We start from the raw sequence: 22112 nt of genomic DNA, 5'->3' as shown, positions 1-22112 counted from the left end.
TTTTGTTTTGTTTTGTTTTTTTTTCGAGACAGGGTTTCTCTGTAGTTTTGGTGCCTGTCCTGGATCTCGCTCTGTAGACCAGGCTGGCCTCAAACTCTATAATAGAGATCCACCTGGCTCTGCCTCCCGAGTGCTGGCATTAAAGGTGTGTGCTATTGCCACCTGGCTCCTTCTTTTTGAGGGGGGAGGTGGCAGGGTTCATGTAGCCAAGGCTAGTTTCAAACTTTCTTTGTAGCTATGGATTAACTCTTGCTCTGAAGTGCTGAAATTATAGACATTTGCCTGAAGTTATGTAGATATTTTTCTAGAAGAATACTAAAACTGAGAATGTTCACCTATAATCCCAGCACTCAGGAGGCTAAGGCAAGAAGTTTGTTATTTAAGACTGGCATAGCAAAGTGTAGAGCTAGCAAGGCTATATAATATAACCCTGTTTTCTGTTCTCCCCAAAACAAAACAACCTAAAATCTAAAGCAAGTTACTTGAATTACTGGTGCTTTCCTTTTTTATTCTTTAAATTTTTTAATGTTTATTTTAATGTGTATGAATACTTCTCTTGCATGTATATCTGTGGACCACATGCATATCTGGTCTCCACGAAAGCCAGACAAGGGATTGGATCCCCTAGGACTGGAGTTAAATGGTTATGAACTGCCATGAGTGTGCTGGAGTTCTCTGGAAGAACAGCCAGTGCTCTTACCCATTTGACTCATCTCTTCAGCGCGTGTGTCTCCCTTTCCCTCCCTTTTTTTCCTTTAGACAGGGTCTCTCTCCCCCCCCACCCCCAAGTCAGGGTTTTACTGTGTAGTCCTGGCTGTCCTGGAACTCCCTATGTAGATCAGGCTGGCCTTGATCCTCCTGCCTCTGCCTCCCGTGTGCTGGGATTAAAGGCGTGTGCCATCACTGCCCCGGCACTAGAGAGGGCCTTATATAGCCTAGGATGACCTATGTATAGTCAGTGCTGGCCTTCACCTTCTCATCTTCCTCATTCTCTCTCTGATGCTGGGATTAAAAATGTGTAGCACTATACTTGCTCTAGTTTGCTCCCTCTTCTTTTTTAAAAAACAGTTCTGGGAATTGAACTTAACCTTTACACATACGAGGCAACACTTCATTGGTGAAGTGTTTTTACTCTGTCCTGTGGCCTCGTTTGTAGGCTCGAAGTTTGGAAGGAAGAGAGCATAGAGTTATCTGGGCATCATGTAGGGCTGAATATGCCTGGATTCTCTTAGAAACTGGTTTCGTAGTACCGCCCTATGAGGCCACTGTAGACATTCTAGTAAGTGATAGATTGTGATTAGAAGTTTTTGCCAGTGGTGGTAGTACACACCTTTAATCCCAACACTTGGGGGTCAGAGAGGGAGGCGGATCTCTCATGTTTAAGACCAGTCTGGTTTTACGTAGTGAGTTCCAGGACAGACTGGGCTACACAGAGAAACCCTGTCTTGAAAACCCCCGTCTAGAAAAAAAAAAAAAAAAAAAGGAATCTGAGTTTGGACTCATCTTTTTCTATCATTTAAGTTTGTCATTGTCATTGTAAGTTTGTCACTTCAAACACTTTGAAAGGAAAGAGAGAGGCAGCAAAACAGACTTGCTTTATAAAGAGTATGCCTGTTAGAAGTCACTGCATGACCTGGGTTACTTGTTTTGTTGTGTTACCATTTATTTTTTAGATTTTCAGACATTTGAGTCTATTACCATTGGACCAAGAATGCTTAAGATAGAGGCATTTTAGTTGATAAAGGTGTGGCTCTGCATGACTCTTATGAGTGGTTCATTGATCTGCCCTACATGTACAATGCCGAGTATACAGTAGGGGAGGGGAGCACTGCTTGAGTGGACTTGGGCACCTCAGGATCCTGTATTGGGAGCTGTTACTCTGGGTAAGGACAGGTGACCAGCTCTTCATCTTTCCAGAAATACAGCTTACAGTAGCAAACAACGTAGGCCACATCTTCTCTTTCCTTCTCTCCTCCTCCCCTTCCTCTCTCCCTCTCTCCCTTCTTCCGCCTTCCCTCCCCTCTCGCCTTCCCTCCCCTCTCGTCCCCTCCCCGCCCTCCCCCTCCCTCCCCCTCCTTTCCCCCTCCCTCCCTCCCTCCCTCCCTCCCTCCCTCCCTCCCTCCCTCCCTCCCTTCCTTCCTTCCTTCCTTCCTGTTTGGAGATAGAGCCTCACAGTGTATTTATCCTTGGCTGTCCTGGAACTCACTGATCCCCCTGCCCCCGCCTCCCAAGTGCTGGGATTAAAGGTGTTGGCTACCACTTCCGGCTGTCTCTTACCATTTTATAGAGTTCTAGGAATCAGATTCAGTCTTAATACTTCCATGCTGCACTTTCCCTCTACATGTGAGTTGCCTCTCATTATTCTACACTATAGCCTCAAACTGGCCTCTAACTCATAATAATCCTCCTGCCTCAGCCTCCTACTGTCTGCCTATGGAGACCAAACGACAACCTTGGTTGTTTTCTGTAGGTGCTGCCCACTGTGGATTTTTGTTGTTTCTTTTTATTTTTTTAACTTTTATTTGCTAGTATTTATATGAACACACACTTGTGGGAATAGGTTTTCCTCTTTCCATCATGTGGGTTCCAAAGAACTGAACTCAGATTAATCAGGTTTGGTCTCCAGTGCCCTTACCCACTGAACTGTCTCATATCTTAACAGCCCCTCACATTGTTATTTGAGACATTGTCTCTCAGTGGCCTAGGATGTACCAGCTAGATCAGATTGGCTGATTGAGAAGCCCAAGAGATCCACCTATCCCTACCTCCCCAGTGCTGGGATTGTAAGGCTCACTGCCATGTGTAGACTTTTGAGGGATTGAACTCAGGTCCTTAATGATTAAGCAATTCCCTCAGTCCACTTTCTTGGTAATGTTACAGAGAATTGGAGATTCTTCTACAAATTTTGGGAATAAGTAAATCAGATAGTCATTTGGTTAAGATGATTAAAATTATGTTAACTAAGCCGGGCGGTGGTGGCGCACGCCTTTAATCCCAGCACTCGGGAGGCAGAGCCAGGCGGATCTCTGTGAGTTCGAGGCCAGCCTGGGCTACTAAGTGAGTTTCAGGAAAAGGCACAAAACTACACAGAGAAACCCTGTCTTGAAACCCCCCCCCCAAAAAAAAATTATGTTAACTATCATAATATATTTGCAAGCAGAGTATCAGCTCATGTTATCACTATAAATGCCAATAGCAGAGATAGGGATTGCAATTTAATTTTTTTTACTTTTTATTTTTTATGAAACCAGGTCTCAAATGTAACCCTGGTTGGCCTGGAACTCACAGAGATGTGCCTGTCTCTTCCTCCTTAGTGGTGGGATTAGGGGTATGTATCTGCCTAATATACAGAGGGAGTATTTCAGGCCCACAAGGGCCACATAGTTTGACCCTGTCTCAAAACAGAAGAACAAAACATATATATAGGTGCCAAGACAATGTATTATTGGCAGAGTGTGGTGTACACACCTGTCATCCAGCACTTTGGAGGCTAAGGCAAGAAAATTGTGAGTTCAAGGCCAGTCTGGAGTACATAGCAAGTTTTGGGCCAGCCTGGTCTATGGGACTTTGTCTAGAGAAATAGGTCTGCAGATGTAATTCAGTAGAGTGCCTTCCTAGTGTACTTGTGGTCTTGGGTTTAATCTCCAGCACTAATCTAAAAGCTCAGTGGCAATGTAACCAGTGGCAATAAATCTATGAAATGTTGATCATAGCTCTCTGCTTTTCCCAAACTAGGCGATGGATCACTTAGAGTCCTTCATTGCAGAGTGTGATCGGAGAACTGAACTTGCCAAGAAGCGTTTGGCAGAAACACAGGAGGAGATCAGTGCAGAAGTTTCTGCAAAGGTATATTAAGTGACTGGTATAACTAACTTTTTGTCTCACCCTCACACTATTTGGGGATGCTGGGTAGATAGTGTTTTCTGCCTTGGCTGTTCCCAGTGGATATGGTCTGTGATAAGTATTTGTGTGTCATAGGAGCGAGCTTCCCTCCCTTCCTTTTTTCCCCTTGAACTCAGAGATTAGTCTGCCTCTTGAATGCTGGGATTAAAAGCATGCACCACCATGCCCAGCACAGAAGCATTTCTTAGGTTATATGCACTTACTAATTAAAAGAAGATGCTAGTGTGCTGAGAAGTCCAAGTAACAAGGTATTTTGCTTGCAACCTAAGTTTTGTGTGTTAAACATTGACATTTTACTACCCATGCCCAGAAGACATAAAGTCATGTCACTTGTAAAGTGAGTGGCATGTACTCCATTGCAAAACAAAAACAGCATGTAATAGAGCACATGGTAATGGCAGTAAAAATGTCAAAGTTTTGTTCTGAAATGGTCTTTTGTGGTTTAGGCTGGTGAGAATGATCTTGGACTCCTGACATCCCCACCCCAAGCTTTCATCTAAAAGTTGGATTATAGGCCAATGGTTACATTGCCACTGAGCTTTTAGTCTTTTTTTGTTTGTTTGTTTTTTGTTTTTTGAGACAGGGTGTCTATGTGTAGCTTTGTACCTTTCCTGGATCTCGCTGGTCAGCTTTCAAGGCTGACCTCGAACTCACAAAGATCTGCCTGCCTCAGCCTCCCGAGTGCTGGGATTAAAGGCGCGCACCACCACCACCACCACCACCACCACCACCACCACCACCACCACCACCACGGCCCGGCAAGCTTTTAGTCTTTAAGATATATGTGTGACTGAGTCTGGATCTGAAGGTGTTCTTTTATTTTCAGAGGAATAAGCCAGGCATGCATCAAGAAGAGAAACACTTGTTTTCTTTGTAACTCCAAGTATTGATGTTTGGTGCTTTTATCTGATTCTCTTTCTTTAGGCAGAAAAAGTACATGAGTTGAATGAAGAAATAGGAAAGCTCCTTGCTAAAGCAGAGCAGCTGGGAGCTGAAGGAAATGTGGATGAGTCCCAGAAGATCCTTATGGAAGTGGAGAAAGTTCGTACAAAGAAAAAAGAAGCAGAGGTTGGTTGTTCATTGTTTTTGAGATACGGTTTCTTTATATAACCCTGGTGGTTCTAGAACTTGGTTTGCAGATGAGGCTGTTCTTAAACTCACAAAGATTTTCTTGCTTCTCCCTCCCAGGTGCTAGGATTAAAGGCATGTACCACCATGTCTGTCTGTCTGTCTGTCTGTCTGTCTCTCTCTCTCTCTCTCTCTCTCTCTCTCTCTCTGTGTTTCTCAACATTTTATTTATTTTCTTTTATGTGTATCAGTGTTTTGCTTACATGTATGTGTACTATGTGCATGTGTTCGTGTCTGGTGCCCCAGGAGACCAAAAGAGGTGATTGATTCCTCTAGAACTGGAATTACCTATGTTTGTAAGCTGCCATATGCGTGCTGGGAACCAAACCCAGGTTTTCTGGAATAGCAGAATTATTCTTTTTTTGTCCCCCATCCCCAAAACAGGATTTCTCTGCATAATAGCCCTAGCAGTTGTCCTGGAATTCACTCTGTAGACCAGGTTGGCCTTAAACTCACAGAATCCTCCTGCCTCTGCCTCTTGAGTGCTGGAATTCTAAAGGTGTATGCCACCACTGCCAGGCTTTTTTTTTTTTTTTCCTAAAAAAAAAAACATGGTCTTACTTTATAGTCTTGGCTGACCTGCTGACCTAGAACTCACTGTGTAACTAAAACCAAAGCTGGACTGTAATTTAAAATAACCCTTCTACCTCAGCCTCTCAGTTATAGATGTGAGCCATTATGCCCAGCTAAGAAATGTCTTAAGATAAGGGAAGTATTAGTATTCAGGCAAGGTGGACACACCTATTATCCCAGTCCTTGGGGTGGGACATGAGGATCAGGATTTCAAAACCAGCCTTGGCTACATAGTGAGTTTGGGGCCAATCTGGGCTACAACAAGAAAAGTGGTGATAGGGAAGTGATACTAATTCAGTAATGTTGACCATTTGGACTAATGTTAAGCCATGTCTATGTTCTTTTTATTCCAAATAATAATCTTCGTGACTGACTGTGTTTCCAAGTTCACAGGTAGGTACAGAAATTTCCAAATGATCCTCTACAGCTCTCCCATTGTCAGCAACCCCCAACAGAGTGGTATGTTTGTTACCATCAATATACCTAAATTTAGACATCATTGTTACCCTAAAGCTCACAGTTTACTTTTAGTATTATATGTTCTGTGGACTTGAGAAAGTTAAAAGAACCTGTATCCATCTTTTATATAGCTTACATAGACATTTGTGTAGCATGAATCTTAATTGGTCTTAATAAAAACCAGAAGTCAGATATAGGGGTCAATGCTGAAAGATCAGTGAGACAAAAGAGCAAGTCATAGCCACTACCTCTTACCTTGACAACTCCTCAACCTGAAAGAGAGTGAGCTCCTGTCTCCTCCCGCCTTATCTTTCTCTCTGCTCAGCCATCATTTACTGTTCCCACCTCCCTAGGGCTGGGATCAAAGGTGTGTGCCACCACTACCTGGCTCTTTTTTTCTTTTTAGACTGGATCAATCTTTTGTAGCACAAGGTGGCCTTCAACTCACAGAAATCCATCTGCCTCTGCCGCCACAGTGCTGGGATTAAAAGTGTGTGCTACCACTGTCTGGCCCCTGTGGCTAACTAGTGGCTTAGCTCCGTACTCTGATTTTATAGGCAAGCTTTATTTGTTAGATCACAAACAAAATATTACCACACATTTGCTCCTAGAACTCCTTTCTGATCCACCTCTTGGGTTGTGTGTGTATGTGTACAGTGTCCATGAAGGCTAAAAGAGGGTGTCAGATCCCCCAGACAGTTGTAAGCTGTCGGGTGGGTGCTTTTAGCTGCTGAACCATCTCTCTAGGCCCTAATCCTCCCATTGATTTGATGAAGATAGATTCATAAGAGAGACAAAATTAGAGAGAGATGACTTTGAGATGGTCTATAGGTAGATTGGGGGTATCCTGGAAAGCCATAGCTTAGGCCTTTGAGAAAGTGAGGTTATTAAAAACAGCAAGTCCAGGGGTGGGGAAGTGATGAGAAAATGGTGTGTATGTGCATGACTGGTGTCTGCTTTACTTTTAGATATTATTGTGCGTCTGGTTTTTATTTATAGCTAACCTGCATAGTGCCAGGGTTTTGTTGGGTGTTAAAGCAATGCTCATTGAACCCAGTAGCAGGAAAAGAAGGTTGAGACCATCAGCATTATGCGTTTCTGTTCTCCAAAAGTGACTGGAATTAAAGTTGGCAGCAAAGGTCAGATATAGGCAGAACAGGATAGTTCTGATCTAATGCCTCATCTCCCCAGTAGACACTTAACCCACTTTTACTTGATGGTGACATCACTGTGTCATCTAGCCTTATTTAATTGCTTAGCTTAAAAGACAAAAGAGATTTATAACACAGCTGAGATGCCTAGATAGAATTACCCTAAAAGACTGCAACCAGTGCTTGGACTGTACTCTATACAGAAGCACCATGAGTATGACAGATGGAGGTGATTGTATGCCTCAGGTACCTTCTGGTGCCAAGTACTCCCTAGGCTAGAGAGGAGGGATCTCTGCATCCTTCTTGATTACAGTATACAGGCACAGTATGCCTCAAACCCTGGTAGAGGAGCAGGTACTAGTAGCTCCTCAATGGTTCAGGGATTCAGAGGCAACTGTGGGTTGCTGTTTTTACTGCACTCATTTACACATCATACACACACACACAAACACACACACACACACAAACACACACACACAATAACCCCCAATTAAAAGAAAACATGTAAGAAATAATACAGAGAGAGATCCTGTTGTCCTTTTGTAGTCACTGATCTCTGGTGATTAGGTGTAGTGTACTCAATGGCTCTTCATTTCGATAACTGATTTTAAGAAAATGATATCCATACCATATATTCCAGTATTCAGATAGTGAGACAGGAGGGTCTGGCATTCCAGGCCAGCCTAGCCTAAATAATGAGAATATTATTTTTTTAATATATATAGATGTTTTGCTTACATGTGTTTTTGGATACCATGTGCCTGCTGAGACATGAAGAGGGCATTGAATCTCCTGGGGCTGGATGGTTGTGGGTGCTGGGAATATAACCTGGGTTCTCTGGAAGAGCAGCTAGTGCTCTTAACTACTGAGCCATATGTCTAGCCCTAAAGAGGGTCTATTAAAGTGAGAAATACATGGAGTCTGCTTTAACGGCAAGAAATTTATTAGGAATGAAACTCACTACAGCATGGGAGATTTATCGTAGGGTCCTGGAAAACTGAGCTATGATCCAAGCTGTTCTTCCACCTTTTCCTGTATCAACATCCAAAAACCATGAGGGGAGAAGGTGTGATTTTTTTTTTTTTTTTTTTGTTTTTTTGTTTTTTTCGAGACAGGGTTTCTCTGTGTAGCTTTGCGCCTTTCCTGGAGCTCACTTGGTAGCCCAGGCTGGCCTCGAACTCACAGAGCTCCACCTGGCTCTGCCTCCCGAGTGCTGGGATTAAAGGCGTGCGCCACCACCGCCCGGCCCGAGAAGGTGTGATTCTTATGTGCATCCCAAGTCTTAGGGGTCTGAGATGCCACGCTCCATGGGCTTGTAATTCAAGGTCATAGGCAGGTGGAGCAGTTAACTGCTGCCTCTCTAGGGACTGTGCTTCAAGGTCATAGTACAGCTACCCACTACAGTCTATAGTCTATATTACCCATGTGTATAGTCCCGTAGGACAGGTTGGAGGATCACATCAGTTCATGAGTTCTTTCTGTGAAAGACTATGATGTAGAAGTGTAAGCCAAATAAAACAAACTCTTTACTCCCCAACTTGCTTTTGGTCTTGGTGTTTCATATAGCAATAATAACCCTAACTAATTAGTAATAGTAACTAAGACAAGATCTTATTCACTGTATTGCTACAGGCTTTATCTACACAAAATATTTACTGAGTTTCTCAGTTCTTGGTGGTGACTTTGTTTTTGTTTTCTTTTTTTTGAGTTAGGGTTTCTCTGTGTGACAGCTCTGGCTGTCCTGGAACTTGCTTTTATACCAGGCTGTCTTCTAACTCAAAGAGCTCCACCTGCCTCTGCCTCTGGAGTGCTGGGATTAAAGATAGGCGCAACCAACCGCCCAGCTGGTTCTTAATACATGGTGGCACAGGGGCACATTTACTTGGAAGAATTCCTGGGTAATGGTGCATACATAGATGATCTTTCTTGTGTGGTTGGTTTGTTTTTGTTTTTATACAGTGTCTCACTTTGTAGGTCCTGCTGGCCTGGAACTCACAATGTAGACCAGGCTGATTTTGTTCTCACAGAGATCTGCTTACCTCTGCCTCTACCTCCTAAGTGCTCTGATTAACATAAATCAGATCATGTTAGGATTATCATAACCAGCAGTATATGAGACTGTATTTATTTTAGCTTGAATTTCCTAGGGAATGTTCTAAATGTATGAATTAATGGAAGCAGTTACATTGACATTCAAGCCTTCCCTTTCAAAGTGAACAAAGAAGGGAGTAGTAGCCCACACCTTTAATCTCCATGAGTTCCAGCTGTTAGGGCTATGGAAGTGTGATCAGTCTGCAAAAAAATAGGACAGAGGAGTGGTTTTCTTCAGTATGGATTTTGCAGCAGTGTTCTGACTGGGGTGCATGTACTAGTAGCAGTATGCCAGGCCTCTTTGCTTTTGTTTGATGTATTTTGCTTTGGGCAGAATGAGAGATTTTTCTATAAACATTTTAGTGTTTCTGGAGGATGCATATTATGTGTTGGGTACTTTTCAGGTGTCAATGATTTGGCCTTTCAGATTATCTTTTAGACCTGCATTAGATATTTATTTCCTGGATATCAGGACACAATTATGACTGCTAGTTTTTGTTTACTATGTGTGTGAGTATATGCATGTGAGTGTAAATGGTTGAGGGGGGCTAGAGACATTGGATCTCCCTTGAGTTAGAATTACTGGAGGTTGTGAACTGCCTGACTTGGGTGCTGGGAATTGAACTCAGGTCTTCTGCATGAGCAGTGTACAATCTGTTTTTTTTTTTTTTTCCTCTTTGAGACAGTTTTCTCTGTAGCTTTGGAGGCTTTCCTGGAACTCACTCTGAAACCCAGGCTGGCCTTGAACTCACAGAGATCCACCTGCCTCTGCATCCCAAGGGCTAGGATCAAAGGCGTGCGCCACCACTGTCCGGTGAGCAGTATATTCTTAAGAGCCATCTCTCCAGCCCTATTTTTGTTTGTTTGTTCTTTTTCAAGTTAAAAAATTATTTATATGGGTGTTTTGCCTATATGTATGGACTCATTGCATGTGTTTAGTGCTCCAGAAGAAATCCTGTAACTGGAGTCATAGATGATCATTAATCCTCATGTGGATGCTGAGGACCAAACCCAGGGCCTCTGAAAGAGGAACAAGTACTCTTAACTGCTGAGCCATCATCTCTCTCCAGCCCCAGTTTTTGTTGACTTTTGAAGTCTTCTCTTCCCTGCTCATCTCAACAGTCATTCTTATGTTTTGAACATTCAAAACATTCTAATGGAGACTGTTTTGAATGTTCCTTGTTGCTTTTGATAAGACATAAATGTTAGGTTTTGTTAATACTTTTATTTTCTCTCAAAACTGTTTCTCTGTGTAGCTCTGGCTGTCGTAGAACTCAGAAAACTGCCTCCCTCTAAATGTTTGTTCTTTTAAAATAAACAGTGAAATTGAAGTTCTCAACGTACCTAAAGGTGAACAATCCAGTTTTCAACATGTAGTAAAATGTGACAGTTCTGAGATACCTCAGCTTTATCTTTTTTTCCCTCCTCCCCCCTTAGGAAGAATACAGAAATTCCATGCCTGCATCCAGTTTTCAACAACAAAAACTCCGCGTCTGTGAGGTTTGTTCAGCTTACCTTGGTCTCCATGACAATGACCGACGTCTTGCAGATCACTTCGGGGGCAAGTTACATTTGGGGTTCATTCAGATCCGAGAGAAGCTTGATCAGTTGAGGGTATGTTAATACATTCTTTCTGGAGACCCCTTTAGAGTCTTATGTCTTGTAGTCACCTTTAGTTTTTTCTTTTCTTTTTTTTCTTTTTCTTTTGGTTTTTTGAGACAGGATTTCTCTGTGTAGCAGCTCTGGCTGCTCTGGAGCTCACTTTGTAGACTAGGCTAGGGATTAAAGGCATGAGCCACCACCACCATGCAATCATCTGTCATCTGTACTCTTTCTTTTCTTTTTGTTATTTTGTCTTTTTTTGTCCCCCATCTCCCCCCCCCCCCCCAGGCTAAGGACGAAACCCAGGGCCTAGCACTCTACCATTGAGCTAAATCCCCAACCCCTCCTTTTTTTTCCCCTTTCTTTTTTTTTTTAATGTGTACCATGTTCTGCCTGCATGTATGCCTACAGGCCAGAAGAAGGCACCAGATCTCATTAGAGATGGTTGTGAGCCACCATGTGGTGGCAGGGAATTGAACTCAGGACCTCTGGAAGAGCAGCCAATGCTTTTAACCGCTGAGCCATCTCTCCAGAAAGAGTACAGATGAGGGCTTATCGGAAGTTCAGAATTCTAAGATCATCTCCCAGTTTAAGGTCCATGTGTTGTGTTGAAACTTGGCCTCGACAAAAATATTTGCTTCTATTTTCCCAGTAGTATTTTATGTACTACATTACATCTTTTGCAGGTCTGAGTTTGATTTCCTTGTCATGTGAGGTGACTGGTAGGAGTGGGGAAGAAAGTGATGCCACACCTAGGGATCTGTTCTCAATCAGACCAGCTGTGGGGAAATTTGAAAAGGAACTTTGCAGCTGACTATCCTGTGTGCCTAGCTCAGATGAGGGATGACCATAGTTGGAGGTGTTGAGTTTTTTGGGACAGCTTACCTGGGCCTTGCTGTGTCCTCTCATCTAGAGGGTACTTGCTTTACTCACTGGGCAAGGAGATTTTTTCATGCTATCTCAGCTTTAAGCAGGAAAGACTGGTGAGTTTTTGTATTAAGGGGTGTGACGTATTCCCCCATTCAGGACTTTGTTTCATTCACTGTGCCCAGATGATGTATTACAGGGTTTTTGTTACTTTAGTGGTGGGTTGTAAAGGTACTTAACACTTTTCAGCTATCTCAAGTTGATGCTGATTTGGTGGGAAAGTGTATCCAGAGCCTTCTGTTGCCTTTAGGATCAAGCCTGATGAATTGAATGTGCAATTTTGCTAATGTTGTCATAGCACTTACCACATTAAAAGTGAGCTACTTCTGGCTACCTTGGGTGTATGTGATCTGACTCAGTGTTTCTTTTCTTTTTCTAAAATGCTTGTAGAGAACCTATAGGATGAACAACTAACTCTGTGGCTTGGTTTGAAGCATTGTGATCAATTACCTGTGACTTAGAAGTTCAGCCCACCCCTGTGTAATTTGTCACCAAATGTATAGAATAATTGTAAAGATTTTTTCATTTGTTCTCTTGTTAGTTAAAAAATGAATAGAATATTGTTTCCTAAAAGTTGTTGCTTTTCCTTTATTTTCCCATTTTTTCATTTATTTAGAAAACTGTGGCTGAAAAGCAGGAGAAGAGAAATCAGGATCGCTTGAGGAGAAGAGAGGAGAGAGAACGAGAGGAGCGGCTAAGCAGGAGGTAAGTAGACCATCCTCAGGAAGTGTTGTTTGCTGTGTTGTGACCTGGAGTTGTCAGTGTTTGCCACATACAGAATCAGCCCCTATTTATTTATTTATTTTGAGATGAGGTGTCTTAGTTGGGGTTTTTATTGCTGTAAAGAGACACTGTGACCAAGGTAACTCTTATAAAGGAAAACATTTGATTGTGGTAGCTCGCTTACAGTTGAGAGGTTTAGTCCATTATTGTCGTGGTGGGAAGGAAGGCAGCATGCGGGCAGAAGGAGCTGCGGGTTCTTACACCTTACCCACAGGCAATAAAAAGTAGTGGTCTGAGACCCTGGGTCTGAGACCCTGGGTGGTAGCTTGAGCATAGGAGACCTCAAAGCCCATCCCTACAGTGACACACTTCCTGCAACACGGCCACACCTACTCCAACAAGGCCTAATACATCCTAATAGTGCCACTCCCTTTGGGGACACCACATAGGTTTTCACTATGTAATCCAGGCTGGCCTAGAATTTGTAAAGATGTGCCTGCCTCTGCCTTCCAATAGCAGATTAGAGCAGGTGCCGTTTGTTTTTGTTTTTCAAGACAGGGGTTCTTTGTCTTGACTTGGCTGTCTTGAAACGAGCTTTATAGGCTGCCAGGCTGGCTTCAAACTCACAACTTCACCTGTCTCTGCCTTCTGGGTACTGGGATTAAAGGCATGTGCCACCATTGCCCATCCATCCTTGAACCCCACAAAGCCAGCTCCTTTGACAGCTGGGGATGGAGCTTTTAGCAAATAGGGAGTGCAAAAGTGGATCTGTTGCTGGTAGCTAAGCTGCACGCAGTCTCGGCAGTACATTTTTGTAGGGAACTCATCAGCTTTCGACTGAAGGTGTGGAGCCTTTGTATGGGCTTTGTGGTTTTTTTGATTGGTCACGTGGGACCACTGGGCAGACTTTCCCATAAGATATGTGGTTGGAATATGTTCCTGCCCATTGAATAAAAGTATAAAAGTATAAAAGCAAAAGCCCCCACACCAGTGAGGTACTAGATACTAATGGAGTTTGGAAGCAGGAAGAGTGTGGGTGGTGTGGTCTAGGCTAAGCTATTAGGGTTAGAACTGACTGACTGGACTTGGAGTTATGTGAGGAGAAGGAATAAAGCTGGCCTTGTGGTTTCTTTTCTTTGCTTTTTGGTGTTTTTGGAACAGATTTTTTTTCTGTATATTCTTCCTGGCTGTCATGAAACTTGTTCTGTAGACTCAGGGATCTGCCTGTCTTTCTTTCTGTACTGGGACTAAAGGTGTGCACTTCCACGCACAGCTGGCCTCTTGGTTTCTAATCTGGAATTGTTCCTTAACTAGGATAGCAAAGATGGAACCAGGAATAGTAGGTAGAATTTGGCTATATTCAATTTGAGATGCCTGAGAAGTATTCAGGTAGATGTGTTGGATTTAATTTGAGTTCAAAGAAGAGATCAGAGCCAGAAATAACCATGCTATGCTCTTTCAAAGGACACCTTTTTTTGTTTTGATAGTATCTCACGAGTTGCTTTGACTGGCCTAGAACTGTGTAGACCAGGCTGGCTTCAGAGTCAGGGATCCATCTGCCTCTATCTAGCTCCTGGGTGGTAGGATTAAAGATGTTTTTTATTTTCCTGTTTAGGTCTGGATCAAGAACCCGAGATCGCAGGAGGTAGGTTTCCAGATCCAACACAAGATTCTCAGGTTGAATGCTTTTTTTATGCAGAAACATTTAATAATTGGTGTTTACAGCTCCACAACTTTGGTAAGCAAGGCTGACTTGTGAAGAGCATAGGAATTGGTTAGGGCTTAGCACAATAGAAACTGCTCCTCCCTCCTCTCCTCTCCCCTCCCCAGGCCTGTAGACCAACTAGGAGTGTCCAATTGGTTCGAAGCAGGTTTTCTCTGTGTATCCCTGGCTGTTCTGGGACTGACTTTGTAGACCAGGCTGGCCTCAATTTTAGAGACTTACCTACTTGCCTCTGCCTCCTGAGTATTGTGATTAAAGGCATGCCCCATTACACCTGGCCAAGTCCTATGCTTTCAAGAGACATTATCTAGGGGACAGGTTTGGCCATCAGATTAATTCAGGGGAGTCTTTAGTCCCAAATTGTAAATTTGTAGGAGGAAAGAGAGAAATCCCAGGAAAGCTGAAGGCCAAAAGATACTAAGAGGGGGAAGAATGGGGACAGACCTTCGAAATATTGACCTTAGTGATATTGAAATATTGACCTTACTCTCAAAATCATTTGGGTTTTCCAGGTCACGATCCCGGGATCGGCGACGGAGGCGATCTAGATCTACCTCCCGAGAGCGGCGAAAGTTTTCCCGTTCCAGGTCCCGAGATAGACACCGGCGCCATCGCAGTCGTTCCCGGAGCCATAGCCGGGGTCACCACCGGGCTTCCAGGGACCGGAGTGCAAAATACAAGTAACTACTCTGACTTCCTCAGTAGCTGCAGCCAGGAGCAAGCCCTTTCTCTTTGTGTTCCCAAGTCTGCTGGGGTCTGTCATGCTGGCCTTTTGGCCACTACATCTGGTAGGGACAAGGTTGGGCTTGTGGAGAGGCAGGATCTGGGTGGCTAGCACCCTGTGTTGGTGCCCTAAGGAATAGAGAGTGGCACCCAGTGCTTGGAATAGTGTAGGGCTGAATAGCTCTCCCATGGCCCTCTGTGCCGCACTGCGCTTGGCTGGGCTCTGTGTCCTTTAACTTGGTAAAGAGCAGCTAAGGTTTTTGTCTTGAACAGGTCCTGCTTAATTACCTCTCCTGTAACTTTGTTTTTGTTTCATTTTGAGACAGGCCCTCACTTTGTAACCTAGGTTGTCTTGAACTCAAGATCCTCCTGCTTCAGCTTCCCGAGTGCTGAAATGAAAAGTGTATACCACCATGCTTGACTTATGTGGTTTTCCATTCTGTCTTTTTCCATTGTCTTTACATACTGGGTCATATTCCACAAGCATAACTTTATTGTATTCCCATTTGCTTTGTTTCTGTTAAACACTGAAGACTTTCTTTATTAAAAATCTTTTCTTTTTATTTATTTATTTTTTAAGATTTATTTTTATTATGTGTGTGTGTTAATGTTTTATGTCACAAATGTTAGTGTATGTTGTGTGCGCGCGGTGTGTGTGTGTGTGTGTGTGTGTGTGTGTGTGTGTGTGTGTGTGTACTGAAGGACAAAAAAGAGTCTTGAATCCTCTGGAGCTAGAGTTACTGGTGATTCTGACACCCAACATGGGTGTTGGGAAATGAGTGTGGTCCTCCACAAGAGCATCATATTCTGACCTATCTCTCCAGCCCCTTAAACCTTTCAAATGTTACTTTTTATCAGTTACTTTTGAGACCAAATCTCACTCTGTAGCCCAGGCTGGCCTCAGACCTAATCTCTCCTGTCTCACCCTCCTAAGTGTGAGATTACAGGTATAAGCCACCATCCACAGCTGAAAGGATTACTTTTCTTTGTTTGTTTTAATGATTTTCTGTGTGATTAGTTAAGACACCAGATGCAGTCAGGCTTGGCTGTCTTCTGATCTGTTCAGAGGCACCTGAGGCAGCAGGGATGGTGCACACCCTTTAATCTAGTACTGGGGAAGCAGAGGCAGGCGGATCTCTTGGGGTTAAGGCCTGGTCTACAGAGTGAGTTCTAAGACAGCTGAGGCTACTCAGAGAAACCCTGTCTTGAACTCTCCCCTCACACCCCTGACAAAAAAAGGCACTTGAGTGTGGTGGGGGCATGGCCTTCTCTAGTCCAGGGTTGAGGGTCTACTTTACTGGATCCTGTGCAGCCAGCCAGAAGGAGATGGTAGCCTCTGCTGAGCCTCTGGTTCCACTTTCCCAGGTTCTCCAGGGAGCGCTCATTGAGAGAGGAATCGTGGGAATACGGGCGGAGTGAGCGAGGGCCCACTGACTGGAGGTTGGAGAGCTCCAATGGCAAGACTGCATCGCGGAGGTCGGAGGAGAAGGAGGCTGGCGAGATCTGAACCTGGCTCTGGCACTGTAAATAGTCTAACAAAACATTCAGCACAGCCTAAATTACCCTTTATATTTGCTGGATATAACTCATCTTTTGTAGTTAAAATTTCTATTGTTTGGCCCTAGCTGTGAGTTTCTAGAGTTGTTCAGAGCTGCTCCTGTGTTTGGGGTTATGTTGTATAGGAACAAATAAATTTGGCGGCTGCCTCCTGACAGCTGTGTTGGGGTGTCTGCTGTCCTCTACTCTAGAGGCACTTAACTAGGATCCTGCACCTGTGGAGATAAAGGCTGGTGCTGCCATTACCTTAGGAAACTGACCAAATATCTGACCACTAACTTTTGGTATCCTATGTGCCAGGGCACTCCCAACACACTTAACTGAGCCAGATGTATGTGGCTTCCCTGCCTGGCTCACACTCTGCATCTCAGTTGCTCGTCTCCTCTCAATGCAAACCCTAGAGCAGACTCTGGGTGAGAGGGGCAGCCATATTACAAACTCATTTTCTTAGGGAGAGCTATAGCTATTGAAACCTTAGCTTAGGTGAGCACATTGCAGTTCCACTTTGTTACTTAGGTGGAATAAAGACATAGATGACCCCTACCTGCCAATCAGGAGGTCCTTGGGAGAGGGTTGCAGCTTAGGTCAGGTATCTTGGGTGGTTTATACTCGGGGTAGGCTTATTGTTAACCCCTGAGCATATGTTGTTGCTCACAGAGGATCAATGCCTTCAGATCAAAGTGAAGCCGAAATAGAAAAGATAACTGAAGTGTCTTCCCTTCACTTGTCCTGGGGGGGTTAGAGTTTGTTTTCAGAGGGACCTGTAGTTGGTTGTGTTAAACATAAAAGCCCCCGCTCTATGCCATGCTTGTTAAGGTTTAGGTGCTGTCTTGAGCTGTAGGTTTGATGGCCACACATAGGATCTTGAGATCTTGTAGTGTGGCTCCTGGTGCTGCCCCAGGCTCCCTTTTATGGAGGATGTGTGTGGGTACCTGCAGTGTTGATGGTGAAACAGGCTTTCCCTGGTCAACTGTCTCCATAGGAAAGGAGGTGGGGTGGGATATCCCTGAAGGACCCACTGGGGCTCAGTGCTGTGCACAGGTGCCATGTGTAGGTTTCATCTCTAGCCCCTTGGCCTCCAGGTGGGACTCAATTTAGCTTTGCTCTGCTCTCTTCCTGGAATAAGGCCTCTACCTGGTCCCAGGTGAACATTTTGACTAGTTGTGTACTCATTTTGCTTCCTGGACTCTTTAGGGACATAACTGGACAGTCCTCCTCAGAGTCAGCATTATGTCTGGTTTGAATTCTTTCTGTACTTTTTCTGTCTAGATATAAATTTGAATGTGGAGAAACAGCTGTTTTATCGGGGTGTAAAGTTACTGGAAACATTTCTGTACCGTGGCCTGTGGTACCCTCAGAGGATAATTCCTAGGCTCATGTGGCATACTGCAGCTACTGAGGTACAGTAGGCAGACCTCCTGCTTAGGTAGCATCCTTTGGGTGGTCAGGGTCCCTAGAGTTGCAGAAAGGCCACTTGTTTAGTCTCTTGTGGAGGATGTTCTTACCAAAGGCAGTGTAGCATTTGTTTGTTTGGAAGGACAGTCTTGCCTTGTTACCCAGGCTGTTGAACTTCGGGCTGAAGATTCTTGTCTCTGTCTCCAAGTAGCTGGCACTAATGACTGTGCCAACACATCTGGATGGTTTGTTTTATTGTCCTTTTCTTTTTCTTTCTTTCTTTCTTTTTTTTTTTTTTCTTCTAGACAGGGTTTCTCTGTAGCCCCGGCTGTCCTGGAACTCACTCTGTAGAACCAGCTGGCCTCGACCTCAGAGGTCTGCCTACCTCTGCCTTCTGATGTTTTGTTTTCTTAATTGGAGTTTTCATGGAGAAAGGGAACTAGAAGAACAGATAACCATAAATCTGTTGTGTGTGTTTGTTGGTGGCTCAGGCCATTGTGTAAGAAGTTATGGGATCTACCATCTGCAACCTGAGGGACCAGGACAGGTGCCAATTAGATTCCAGCCCCAAGAACTGGGAGAGCCAGTAGTTTTCATCCTGGCCTTTTGTGAGGCCGACTAATCAGGACCACCCACAGGCTAGGGTACAGAGGAGCAGATATGCCCTTCCTGGACACTGTTGTTCTTTGCAGGCCCTTGGTGATAGCACTGCATTGGGCAGGACAGTCCTAACTCTGGCTTGTGATGCTAATGCTTCTCCAATCCACCCTGTGTTTTCCCATGTCATGTAGTGTGTGTTGTGCATGTGCTCTGAGAGATGACTTCACACACAGGACGTAGTTTGTCTTATGTTGAATAAGAACTGAAGGACATACTCATATGTATGGGATATATAGCAAATGGGGCAGCAGATTAAAATCAGGTTCTGCAATGACCATGATTGATTATTAGGCAAGAAGAAAGCATTACCTTCTCTCTGAAAACAGGGTTTGGTAGCTCCTGGTCCCTTTGTCTACATGATAAGCACTAGGGCCTAGGGACGCAATCCTGGGTCTAGAGTCTGGCAACATTGGGCTTTTACCACAAGCCTTCCTGATATTGGAAGTTATTTTTGTCTTGTCTCATATAGGTCAGCCTTGTGCCAATAGGTGGCACTGTCCCAGTTTTGGAGACTGTTTTAGATGTCCTAGGCACCTAAGCTATCTATCAGCACCCACAGCCCTATACACCCACCTTCCTACAGGGAGGGGTGGGCCTATCAGTGAATTAGGCCCCGCCCATGTGGATCTGAAAACAGTCAGGAGGATGAACATGAAGCATCCATAGAGAGTATCTAACCATGACTACTCCTGCAGTTAGAGGACCTGCGGTACTGTAATTCTCTGAGGGATAAAAGTGGCAGGTATTTGCCCAGGATGGCCAAATCAGGCCTCAGTATTTGTGATGAATAACCCTAGGCCTGCCACGCTCGAGACCTCTTGAATCTCCTAATGTTCCATGGTCATTTTAATAGGCAAAAGGCTCGAACTTCATCATATTATCTTGGGGATCTGTGACTCTTGGACCTTGACCCGTGCATCGGGAGGGTGGTAGGCCCTTAGTACTCAGGAGACATGAGAGAGAGAGGAGATGTAGGATATGCCCCTTGGAGGACCCATCTCCAGTTTAACAATACTTGGAAGCCAGCACCTAAATGTTGTGGCTCAGGAACATCACTGTCGAGGCCCACTTGGTGTGCCAGACATCCAGAGTAGGGCCAGGCAAAGGCCAACAGGCTGACATCGGCCCAGGAGCTGAAGGAGCGGTTGCTTACCTTGATGGGGCCTCTCCAGAGGGTCAGTCTGTCAGCCACCGGGCTATGGGCTGTAATCGGCAGTCTGTGAGCTCTGGTTTCCAGTTTGCCATGACCTGAGAACCTTAAGTTTTCTTGGGCTCCCAAGCCTCAGATTTTTCATACCTGGCATATATTATTAGAATACATGGAATTTTAATGTGTGTTCTATCCTTGTCAGTGTCTTCTGCCTCCTGAGTCGTTAACACACTTCCTTGGGTCTGCTTACTAATAAAATGAACATAATTACTTCTCAGATAAGTAAATGGACAGCTGTTAGGTGTGTGACTCCTAGCACATGTTCCTTTCAGAACAGTGATATTTATGGAATGCCCATGATGTATTCCAGTGATAGCAAAATACAGTAAAGCTTCATATAACAAACGACTATTACAGCCATTTCTGATGTGTGTAAGTCAGTGATGTTTATGTATCCACAGTGTTGTGCAGTCATCACTGTTAGTAAGTTGCAGGATGTTATCATCCAGACAGAAACTCCAGCCCACTAGCTAAAACCATCCAGCTCCTTCTGAAGCTCCTGGCAACCAGGAGTCTGTTTTCTGTCCCTATAGTTTGCTCATTTGGATATTTCACAAACAGATTCATTCACTGTATGGTCTTTGGTGTACTGGCTTCTACTCAAGGTGTCTGCAAAATTCAGTGGCATGATATAATCTCCTTATATTTATGGGTGAAGAATATTCCATTCTAAGTGTGAACTACATGTTATTTACTTTTACTCTTGATGGTTAATCTGATCAACTCAATGGGTTTTAGAATCACCATGAAAACACCCCGAGTGTGTCTGTGAAGGTGTTTCCAGAGGTTTCGGTGAGAAAACCCACCCAGATATAGGCTGCACTGTCCTAAACTCCGGGGTCCTAGATTGAATAAAAAGGAGGGAAAAGAGCTGAGCACCAGCTGTCATCTCTGCTTCCTGACTGCAGATGCAGTGCGACCAGCTGCCTTAAGTTCCTGCAACCATGACTTCCCCCCACCAGGACTGTACCCTTATACTGTGAACCAAAATAAAGCTCCTTCCCTCGGCTGATCTCGTCAGCTATTCTGTCTAAGACCTACTCATCTTCATCACCTCCTGATGCTTAGTGTGCTGCTGCTGGCTCCTGGATTATCACTGATGGTCTGCGGTGGCTGTTTTCCAAAGATGTCTCGTGTGCCCAGGGAAGAAGACACTGCTGTTGTTGCCCAGAATTCCTAACAACCCTTGAGTTGGGTTCATTCCTACCCAGACTTAATTTTGTCTTTTTCTTATCAGAGTCTCACTATACAGCTCTTGAAATCACAGAGGTCTGCTTGTCTCAACCCAGGGCATATAGGAGGGCTGGAGATGTGATACCAAACCTGATACATCAAACCCAGGGTCTGCTCTGCAAGGTAGATGTATATCTAGGAGAGCATTTCGTTATGCCTTCCAGCTCTATTGACCTGTTTACACCTAGGTGGGTGCTAAGCTGGGCCAATTCTTGAGTATTTGTCTAAAGGTAGCAGGAGAGAAGGAAACTGTATTCCAGCAAATTCATGTTGAACCTGGTGGGAAGCCCAGGGTAGGAGTGAACCCAGCCAAGTACTGCAGGACAAGAGTCTGTCCACAAACCCTGGGCAGACTCTGCTTGGCCCCTCTTCCCCTCCCTCTGCTTCCCCTTCTCTTTGCTCCTGCTCTTGTCTGGCCTTCTGCCTCAGCACAGGGGACCTAAGTCCCAGGCTAGGGATGTGTCCCCCTAGACACCTAGAGGCGCTGCTATGCATTGTGACCTCTTTGGGCACCATATAGCAGATACCCTGCATACCAGATAGTTACATTAGAAATCACAGCAGTAGCAAAATTACATTGATGAAGTAGCAACAAAATAATTTCTTGTCACCACAACTCGAGGAACTGTATTAGAGGGTCACAGCGTGGGAAGGTTGAGAACCACTGCTTAGGTCCTGGTGGCTTCCCACACCAATCCCAGCACCTTTGCATGTGCAGACAAGCCAGGGACACAGGCTTCTTCCTACTTAGGCTTTATTCAAAGACCAAGAGGTACAGGTGCGAGGGAGGGGGAGGGCCTGGCCAGAAGGCAAGCCTGGCAGGAGGCAGCCCTGAGGCTCCAGCTTAACGGTACTTGGAGGTCAGCAGGTCGCTCAGAGCAGACAGGGCACCGGGCAGGTCATCGAGGTTGTCTGCAGCGGTGACCTTCACGCCTTGGCCCTTGACCTGGGCAGAGCCGTGGCTCACATCAAAGTGAGGGAAGTAGGTCTTGGTGGTGGGGAAGCTACCGAACATCCTGTGGGAGGAAGAGTTGAGGTCACAGGACAGCACAGG

General features: G+C 44.6%; 1 protein-coding gene across 4 annotated transcripts in view; it reads left to right on the top strand.

Moving 5' to 3' along the window:
* Positions 1-20837, top strand: part of Luc7l (LUC7 like) — a 34788-nt gene extending 13951 nt beyond the window's left edge. For 3 of the 4 annotated variants that reach the window (XM_028893369.2, XM_028893372.2, XM_028893370.2), the window contains 7 exons: positions 3736-3846; positions 4828-4971; positions 10743-10919; positions 12451-12539; positions 14173-14202; positions 14793-14960; positions 16369-20837. In XM_028893369.2, coding sequence (XP_028749202.1) covers positions 3736-3846; positions 4828-4971; positions 10743-10919; positions 12451-12539; positions 14173-14202; positions 14793-14960; positions 16369-16510 — 861 coding nt within the window. In that variant the 3' untranslated portion in view covers positions 16511-20837. Of the gene's footprint in view, positions 1-3735; positions 3847-4827; positions 4972-10742; positions 10920-12450; positions 12540-14172; positions 14203-14792; positions 15571-16368 lie in introns of those variants that run through there. The other variant, XM_028893371.2, reaches the window with a different exon arrangement.
* Positions 20838-22112: the final 1275 nt, after the last annotated feature.

The sequence above is a fragment of the Peromyscus leucopus genome, chromosome 8b (genome assembly GCF_004664715.2).
Source record: "Peromyscus leucopus breed LL Stock chromosome 8b, UCI_PerLeu_2.1, whole genome shotgun sequence".
Taxonomy (NCBI): Eukaryota; Metazoa; Chordata; class Mammalia; order Rodentia; family Cricetidae; genus Peromyscus; species Peromyscus leucopus.
This window is presented reverse-complemented; position numbering and strand designations above follow the sequence as displayed.